The 9784-nt window shown below is 56.0% G+C and overlaps 1 protein-coding gene across 1 annotated transcript; it reads left to right on the top strand.

Moving 5' to 3' along the window:
• Nucleotides 1-784: 784 nt before the first annotated feature.
• On the top strand, nucleotides 785-5890 carry LOC310824587 (protocadherin Fat 4-like; the record flags this gene model as incomplete). The annotated part of the gene is made up of 1 exon (XM_083697855.1): nucleotides 785-5890. A coding segment is annotated over one exon (5106 nt), but the record flags the coding sequence as incomplete, so codon positions are not given.
• Between the last annotated feature and the right edge of the window lie 3894 nt (nucleotides 5891-9784).

Raw genomic sequence — 9784 nt, 5'->3', positions numbered from 1 at the left:
GTTATAGCTGCCAGGACATAGACTGTTAATGTTGTGATTATCATAACAAACTAACGGTTCGGTCTATACCTGCCCCCGTGTAATGACCGTTTGCTTGACGTGGCCGTCCACCAGTCAGGACCAGGGCTGAGGTTTACAATGGAGAGGAGAGGCAGGGGGGGCGGGCAGGAGCACCGTTATCCAATAGGACCCCAGGTGGGAGGGAGTTAGTCTAAGTTAGCTTTGTTCTAACTTAGTGGTGTCCTCAGCATAGAGGAGCTCGTGCACCGTTATTCCACGGGACATCGCTTCGGTGCAGCGGGGAGAATTTGCGCCCTGCCCGGTGGTATTTTTTTTTTTACAAAAGCTATTATTGAGTAAACTTTTCAGTTTTTGGATTAACTTTTGACAACGAAGAGGAGTTATTTGCGTTTATTTTTCCACTTTTACGCACCGGGAACTTTATCGCTTTATGAATGATGAGTTGGAGCTCTCAGATGATGCGTTTTGAGTTTGAGGAGTAGAGAGGCAACTTCGCTGACTGAGGGACGTCTCAGCACCTAACGGACCCGCGGCATTGAAACGGATTCTATTACAGCAGTATATTCCTACCAGGGAGGAAACAATATTTGTGGAATACCCCAGGGGACTGAACAATTGGAAATATAACATTCATCACGGGAATAATTCTTCCAGTGACTTGCGCAGGTTGGAATACAATGTTTTAGTGTGCGTCAAACTCCAGTAAAGTTGATGCGCTTTAGGCATGGACTTTTTCTGATCAAGGTGGACTCGGATTTTGACCATGGCGCTCACAGGTAGGGGCTTGGGACGGTTTCATTTGGTTTTACTGATGCTGTGGACCCTCTCGCAGTATTCCGCGTCCAGCCAAGTTCGCCAGGAGTTTCAGGTACTGGAGGAGCAGCCGATCGGTACGTACGTGGGGACCATAGAGACAAGACCCAGCTTCACGTACCGATTCAGCGAAAACCATCAACTTTTCGCGATAAACGGCACAACCGGAGTCATTTACACGTCCTCCGTGATCGACAGGGAGATTCTGCAGAGTAATGTAATTAACATTGTGGTTCTCTCCAGCCAGCCGACCTACCCGACTGAAGTTAGGATAGTCGTTTTGGATATTAACGATAACTCTCCGGTGTTTCCCGACACCTCTATTGTGGTTTCCTTCAAAGAGGACGCCAGCAGCGGGAGACAGGTGATCTTGGACACCGCTACCGACTCGGACATCGGGAGTAATGGAGTTGATCACACCACGTACCGAATAGTGAACGGCAACGAGGAGAGGAAATTTCGTTTGGATATTACCGTCAATCCTAGCGGAGAGGGGGCATTCTTGCACCTCGTTTCAACCGGAGGCTTGGACCGGGAAATCACTCCGTTCTACCAGCTCCTCATCGAGGTGGAGGACAAAGGAGACCCGAAAAAGTTTGGTTACCTGCAAGTTAACGTCACCATCCAAGATATTAACGACAACCCCCCTGTTTTCGACCATGACCAGTATCAGACCAGTGTGTTTGAGGACGCTGCTGTGGGGTCCAGTGTTCTACAGATAACAGCATCAGACCAGGACGAGGGAGCTAACGCAGATATCAGGTACTTCTTAGATGAGGGGACACCCTTCCAGATAGATCCCAAAGCAGGCACCATCATTATAAAAGAGAGTTTGAATTATGAGAGTAAGAAAGAGTATTCTTTGACTATCCATGCTATGGATAATGGGGTCCCCTCTCTGTCAGGGAGGTCAGAGGCCACCATCAAACTCCAGGATGTGAATGATAACGACCCTGTGGTGAAGTTCAGATATTTCCCCACCACCTCTAAGTTCGCCTCTGTGGATGAGAACGCCCAGATAGGGACTGTGGTGGCCCTGCTCACCGTCTCCGACTCCGACTCCCCCACCGCCAACGGCAACATCTCCGTCTCCATCTTAGGAGGCAACGAGCAGCGCCACTTTGAGGTGCACGCCTCCCCCGTCCCCAACCTGAGCCTGATCAAGGTGGCGAGCGTGCTGGACCGCGAGCGCATCTCCTCGTACAACCTCACCGTGTCCGTGTCGGACAACGGGAAGCCCACGGCACGCTCCTCCTTCGCCAGCCTCGTCATCTTCGTCAACGACATCAACGACCACCCGCCCGTGTTCCAGGAAGCGCTGTACCGCGTGGACATCGGCGAGGACGTCCCCAAAGGCAGCTACATCAGAGGCGTCTCCGCCACCGACGGCGACTCCGGGCAGAACGCCAACCTGCGCTACTCCCTGGTGTCCGGGAACGCTCTGGGCTGGTTCGCCATCAGCGAGAACAGTGGTCTAGTCACCAGCGCCGCCCTGCTGGACCGGGAGGTCGCCTCAGAGATAGTGCTCAACATCAGTGCCAAAGACCAGGGCCTGCAGCCCAAGATCTCCTACACCAGGTTAGTGGTTCAAATAACGGACGTTAACGACCAGGTGCCCACGTTCACCCAGAGCACGTATCACGTGACGCTGACTGAACATTCCGCGGCCGGGAGCGAGCTACTGGTGCTGTCCGCCTCAGACGATGACCTCGGGGTCAATGGAACCGTGCGGTTCTGCTTCGACGCCGAGACCCCGCCCGAAGTGCAGAAGCTGTTCCGATTGGATGCCGGCTCGGGCCGGTTAAGCACGGGCGCCGAGTTGGACCGGGAGGACCAGGGGTCGTATCTCCTGTTCATTCGGGCCACAGACGCGGGCCTGCCTCCTCTGCACTCCCTGGGGAAAGTCAACGTGACCCTGAGGGATATCAACGACAACAGGCCCGTCTTCTACCCGGTCCAGTACTTTGCCAACGTGAAGGAGAACGAACCCTCCGGCTCCTCTGTGACCACGGTGTCGGCCACCGACCCGGACCTCGGGAGGAACGGCACGGTGAAGTATGCCATCACTGCCGGAGACACGTCCAAGTTTCACGTTAACGGCAACACGGGTAAAGTCACCACCCTGGTCTCGTTAGACAGAGAGGAGAAGACGGCCTACCAGCTGCAGGTGACGGCCACAGACGGCGGTGGCCTCCGCTCTCAGACCCAGGCCATTGTCACCGTCACTGTCATAGACACACAGGACAACCCCCCCACCTTCTCCCAGAGGATCTACAGCTTCGTCATGTTTGAGAACGTGGCCGTCGGCACCGTCATAGGCACCGTATCCGCCTCCACTGTGGATCTGAACACCAACATCACATATCTGATCACCTCGGGGGACCAGAGGGGTCTCTTCACCGTGAACAGCGCCATGGGACAGATCAGCGCCTCCAGCCAGATCGACAGGGAGGAGCAAGGCTTCTACCAGCTCAAGGTGATCGCCCGGGGCGGGGAGGTGATGGGCGAGGCCCTGGTCAACATCACGGTAAAGGACCTGAACGACAACGCGCCTCGCTTCCTCCACGCCGTGGAACATGTCAGCGCCGTGGAGAACTGGGGGGCGGGTCACCTCATCTTCCAGGCTCGGGCGGAGGACCCGGACCAGGGGACCAACGGCGTGGTGGTTTACAGCCTCCAGCAGAACCCCAAAGGCCTGTTCCACATCCACGAGAAACACGGCCTGATCACGCTGGCCGGGCCGCTGGAGGTCAGCACCAGCTCCTACCAGGTCGAGGTCGTGGCGTCGGACATGGGCGTCCCCCGCCTCACTTCCAGCCTCGTCCTGACGGTCAGCGTGTACGATGTCAACGACAACTCGCCGATCTTCGATCAGCTGTCCTACGAGGTCATCATTCTGGAGTCCGAGCCCGTCAACAGTCGCTTCTTCAAGGTGGAGGCGACGGATAAGGACTCTGGCCTGAACGGAGAGATCATGTACGACATCGTGGGAGGGAACACAGGGGATGTGTTTGGTATTTTCCCTGACGGGCAGCTGTATATCAAGGCGGAGCTGGACAGAGAGATCCAGGACCGGTACGACTTGGTTCTGGTGGCCAAAGACCGGGCTGTAGAACCACTCAGTGCCAGCGTGAACGTCAGCGTGGTTCTGGACGACGTGAATGACAACAGACCCCTCTTCAACAGCACCAACTACGTCTTCCGCTTTGAGGAGGAGCAGGAGAGGGGCTCGCTGGTGGGCCGTGTGTTCGCCGAGGACAAGGACTTCGGCCCCAACAGCGAGGTCCGGTACACGTTTGAGTCTCCGCAGCTGAACTTCGAGCTGAACGCCATCACGGGGGACCTGACGAGCACACTGCAGCTGGACCGGGAGGCGCTGATGAGGCAGAGAGGCGCGGCGGTGTTCAGCTTCACGGTGGTCTCCTCGGACCAGGGTCTCCCCAAACCCCTCCGGGACCAGGCCAAGGTGCAGGTGTACATCCAGGACATCAACGACAACACGCCCAAGTTCACCAAGGACGTCTACCAGGCGTCCGTCTCCGAGGCCGCCCAGAACCTGACCCAGCTGCTCCGGGTGTCCGCCTCCGACGTGGACGAGAACCGCAATGGCCTGGTCCACTACCACATCGCCGAGGGCAACGAGGAGAGCCAGTTCGCCATCGACGACGCCTCCGGTCAGGTGACCCTGGTGGGGAAACTGGACTACGAGTCCACGGCATCGTACTCGTTAAACATCATCGCCATCGACTCCGGAGCGACGCCGCTCTCCTCCTCCTGCCTGCTGAGCATCAGCGTCCTGGACGAGAACGACAACTCTCCCTCCTTCCCCAAGTCGGCCGTCTCCGTGGACGTGCTGGAGAACATGAGGATCGGGGAGCTGGTGGCGTCGGTGACCGCCACGGACTCCGACTCGGGCCCGAACGCCGACATTACGTACAGCATCACGGCCACCAACAACCACGGCACCTTCAGCATCAGCGCCAACACCGGGAGCATCTTCCTGGTTAAGAAGATGGACTACGAGACTCAGTCTGTCTACAGATTGAACATCACCGCCAAGGACAACGGCAGGCCTCCACGATCCTCCTCCGTTCCCGTGGTGATCCACGTCAGAGACTTCAACGACAACCCGCCCATCTTCACCCCCGGCGACATCTTCAAGTCCATCCCTGAGAACCTGCCTCTGTCGGCCTCGGTGATGACCATCACGGCCCATGACACTGATGCGGACATCAATGGCCAGCTGGACTACTCCATCGTCCAGCAGACGCCCCGGGGCGGTCACTTCAGTATCGACCCCAGCAGCGGCCTCATCTCCACCAGCAAGGCCATCGACCGGGAGTTCTCCAACCTGTTTGAGCTGACCGTCAAAGCCACCGACCGGGCTGTGCCCGCAGAGTTCCGCCGCCACGCCCTGAAGAACGTGACCATCTGGGTCACGGACCTGAATGACAACGTCCCCGCCTTCATCTCCCAGAACGCCCTGGTTGCCGAGGCGACTGTGGTGATCGGCTCCATCCTGACCACGGTGGTGGCGTTCGACCCGGACGAGGGCGCCAACGGCGAGGTGGAGTACGACCTCGTCAACGGCGACTCCGACACCTTCATCATGGACCGCTACAGCGGAGACATCCGATTGGCCTCCCAGCTCGTCCCATCCCGCCTGGTCTACGGCCTGACGGTCTCGGCCACGGACCACGGCTCGGACCGCAAGACCTCCCGCACGGAGCTGACCATCATCCTGCAGGGCGCCGATGGCCCCGTCTTCTCCCAGAACAAGTACATCACCATCCTGAAAGAGGGCCAGCCCCCCGGCACCAACGTCATCTCATTGGCCGCCTCTAGCCCCCGGGGCTCCGCTTCCAAGGTGGAGTTCTTCATCGTGGCCGTGCGGAGTGGCGGGAAGGCGGCGGGGCGTCTGTTCACCATCGGACGCGACACGGGCGTGATCCAGACAGCGGCCGAGCTGGACCGCGAGCAGGGGGCGGAGCTCTACCTGCTGGACGTCTACGCCATCGAGACGGACGCCAGTCAGCCGCGGACGCAGAGAGCCGAGGTGAGCGCTGCGGTTTATGTGTTACGCTATTACCCCCACCGTTCATGTGTTATAGCACTGTAATAACATAGTAATAGAGTAATAATATGGAGTGGAGCTCAACTCCCTTACTATGCAAAATAAAACGCTAAGCTAATGTGCTATGTAATAGCATCTTAATGCAATGTCATTACTGGCATAACAACAGAGTAATAACAGAGTAATAACCCATGAATAGAGGCGAGGGAGTGTGTAAAAGTGAGGCCTTTATTCTTCCTGACTCTGAGGGCTGCTCTCGCTCCCTGGTCTCATGTCTGAAGGCAGGGAGACAGCGTGACCTGAACCTTCAACATGTGTTTGAACAGTTCTGGGGGATTAGATGAAATGAGATCAAGGTTTCTCCTGGAACAGCTGAAGGGGAGGAGGTGTCCAGGTCCACCTATTCCATGCGTACCAAACATTAATTACATTCCTATTTTATTTATATGTAGGCTTATATCTGAGTGGTCTGTGTTACGTTAAAGCTAAATTACCTTGGACATGAGTAAGTAAGGCCTTGTTTTTTGGCAGGATGGTTTTATTGTTCCTGTTCCCAAAGAGCGCTGGCCAATAACAAGCCTTCTAGCGGTGTTTCTGGGAAGAGGAAGTGAGGTTGCTGTGTATCCTGTGTTGTTGCTGTGGTGTGTGGGTCCAGTTCTGCTGCTAGGGAACGGGGGGGAGTCTTATCAGTGGAGAGGTGAGGAGGTGAGGAGGGGGGAGAGGGAGAGGGTGAGGAGGGGTGAGAGTGAGGGTGAGGAGGGGGGTGAGGGTGAGGAGAGGAGTGAGAGTGAGATGGAGGGTGAGGAGGTGGGTGAGAAGGAGGGTGAGGAGGGGGGTGAGGGAGAGGAGGGAGAGGGGTGAGTGTTATCAGTGGATGTCAACAGCACAAATCATAACAACAAACCGCTTTCATTCCGTTTGTCAAATCTTAGATGTTTCAAACAGTGAAGTAAGACAGAGGATAGAGAGCTGTGTTTCTGTAGGTAGAGGGGGGGGGGAGGTGGGGGGGGAGGGGAGGTGGGGGGGGAGTAAGTAAGACAGAGGATAGAGAGCTGTGTTTCTGTAGGTAGAGGGGGGGGGGGAGGGGAGGTGGGGGGGGAGTAGGTAAGTGAGTAGAGATGAGGAGTTCTGTGGAGGAGGGGGGGGGGGAGGTGGGGGGGGGGGGACGGACCACATCATGATCGCGTTAGTCCAGCCTGCAGACCGGGTCTGCCGGGTCCGGTATCACAGGGGGTGACGGACCCCAGGGCTGTTTGGCCGTGAGGGTGGTCCGGGGGTCCAGTCTCCACCGCCGGGCCTCACTACACAACTCAATAAGTGACCGTTAAAATCAGGTGACCTCCTAAGACTCTGTGAACAGAGAGGGGGAGAGAGGGGGAGAGAGGGGGAGATCTCCACTACTGAAATTTAAGCCTGGAGTGTGTGTGTGTGTGTAGGTGTGTGTGTGCGTGTGTGTGTGTGTGTGTGTGTGTGTGTGGGGGGGGGGGTGTGTGTGTGGGTGTGTGTGTAGGTGTGTGGGGTGTGTGTGTGTGTGTGTGTGTGTGTGTGTGTGTGTGTGTGTGTGTAGGTGTGTGTGTGCGTGTGTGTGTGTGTGTGTGTGTGTGGGGGGTGTGTGTGTGTGCGTGTGTGTGCGTGTGTGTGTGTGGTGTGTGTGTGTGTGTGTGTGTGTGTGTGTGTGTGTCGAGGAGGCTGAAACCCTAGCCCAGGTTCGGGGGCTGAGCCTCAGCCACAGCTCAAATGGGAACCAGTTGTGATTGGAACCGTCGTGATTTTTTATCTGTGTGTTTTTCAGCTGGATCCTAGAATGGGATGTTATTCCACGCTGGATGATCTGCATCTGTAAATTGGATTTTTTTCCGAGCGACCCAGAAAAGATTTCACTTTCAGGAAATGGGTTTTTTATTGTTGCTGCGTGGAAGTCGCTTTTAGAAAGGGTTCCGCTGCGTTTGAAGAGACGTAATTGGACGCTTTGACGGTTTTATAGATGATGATTAGACCGATCGCAAATATTGAAATTGAAATCCAATCTGGTAATCATTATTCGGAGGAGAACTCAAATATTATTCAAATCATGTATTCCTCCTCCTCCCCCTCCCTCCCTCCCCCTCCCCCCCCTCCTCCGCCCTCCCCCTCCCCCTCCCTCCAGTAGTGTGAAGTATGGTAGTGTAAACTTTAGGACTTAGACTTAGTAGATTTAAAAACACAGCTGATTCTTCTCTTGGGAGTTCTTCTCTCCTCTCTTTCTCTTTCTCTTCGTTTAACTTTCCTCTGGTCTTGTTTGTTGTTTGAAGGAAGTTGGAAGCCTGGTCTTGTGTTCTGCTCAGTGTGAGGGAGAGGGAGAGGGTGATTCTTTGGCTCTCCCTCCCTCCCTCCCCCCTCCTGATTGTTTTCTTTAGGTCATTGTCGAGCGGGGGTGAAGGAGTGTTGGAGAGGGTTGAAGTGGCATCACTCCTCCTCCAGAGGTCTATTGTTCCTGGCTAGAAATAAACACAGAGGCGCCCTTTAACAGACCCGTCTTTGTTGTGGCTCACAGAGAGAGTGCCGCTGCCCCTCCCCTGCCCCTCTCCTGCCCCTCTCCTGCCCCTCCCCTCCCCTGCCCTCTCCTACCCCTCTCTTGCCCTCCCCTCCCCTGCCCTCTCCTGCCCCTCTCCTGCCCCTCCCCTCCCCTGCCCCTCTCCTGCCCCTCCCCTGCCCTCTCCTGCCCCTCTCCTGCCCCTCTCCTGCCCCTCCCCTGCCCTCTCCTGCCCCTCTCCTGCCCTCCCCTCCCCTGCCCTCTCCTGCCCCTCCCCTCCCCTGCCCCTCCCCTGCCCCTCTCCTGCCCCTCTCCTCTCCTACCCCTCTCCTGCCCCTCTCCTGCCTTGCCCCTACCCTGCCCCCCCCTACAGAGGGCTCAGATGGCTGGTTAGATACATGCTCTCTTTTTGTGTTTATCTGTCTTAGCAGCTATGGTTCAATTGATCCTGTTTTCTACTCTCGCTCTCTCTCTCTCTCTCTCTCTCTCTCCCTCTCTCTCTCTCTCCCTCTCTCTCTCTCGCTCCCTCTTTCCCTCTCTTTCCCTCTTTCCCTCTCTTTCTCTCTCTTACTCTCTCCCCTCTCTCTCTCTCTTTCTGGCAAAGTGGTCAAGTAATGTCCTGACCTCATGTTGCCCCCCTAAAGCTCTCTTTCTCTCCATCTCTCTCTCCTCTCTCTCTATCCTCTCTGTCTTTTCTGTCTCCTCTCTCTCTCTCCCCCCCTCTCCCCCCCTGGCCTTGCGTACAGAGAAAGGAGGTTGTTGATGAGTTGGTTAAGGTTCAGTAATGGTGGAGCGTTGCGTGGACGTTAGTGGACCAACCTCAGAGGTCAGAGGAAATGAGATTAACAGGACAGGAGGACAGGAGACTGGGGGGGGGGGGGGGGCAGGATTGAGGAGAGAGACCGCTCTCTGAAACACCAAACCTGAGGCTGATACCATATCATATGGCTGTTGATGTGAGGGTGTAGGGTGGGGGGGTGGGGGTGGGGGGGGGGGTCTTCTCAGTTCTCCTGGAGTTGATGCATCTGTCGTCTGTGTAGGTGGTCTTCACAGACACACAGGGTCGTCCCTTGAAGTGCCTGTCTGTTTTACCAGACAAACACTCCAATAAAACCTCCTACACACACACACACACACACACACACACACACACACACACACAGACTGCTGTCCTATTATGTCCTTCCCTGCCAGTCTTAATAGCTGGATTACAGCAACCAATTTAACACCAACCTGCCCTAGGTTCTAGAACTACAACTCCCCTAGGACAGAGGGTTCTACAACTACAACTCCCCTAGGACAGAGGGTTCTACAACTACAACTCCCCTAGGACAGAGGGTTCTAGAACTACAACTCCCCTAGGA

The sequence above is a fragment of the Argentina silus genome (genome assembly GCF_951799395.1).
Source record: "Argentina silus genome assembly, contig: scaffold_702, whole genome shotgun sequence".
NCBI classification, from domain to species: domain Eukaryota; kingdom Metazoa; phylum Chordata; class Actinopteri; order Argentiniformes; family Argentinidae; genus Argentina; species Argentina silus.
This window is presented reverse-complemented; position numbering and strand designations above follow the sequence as displayed.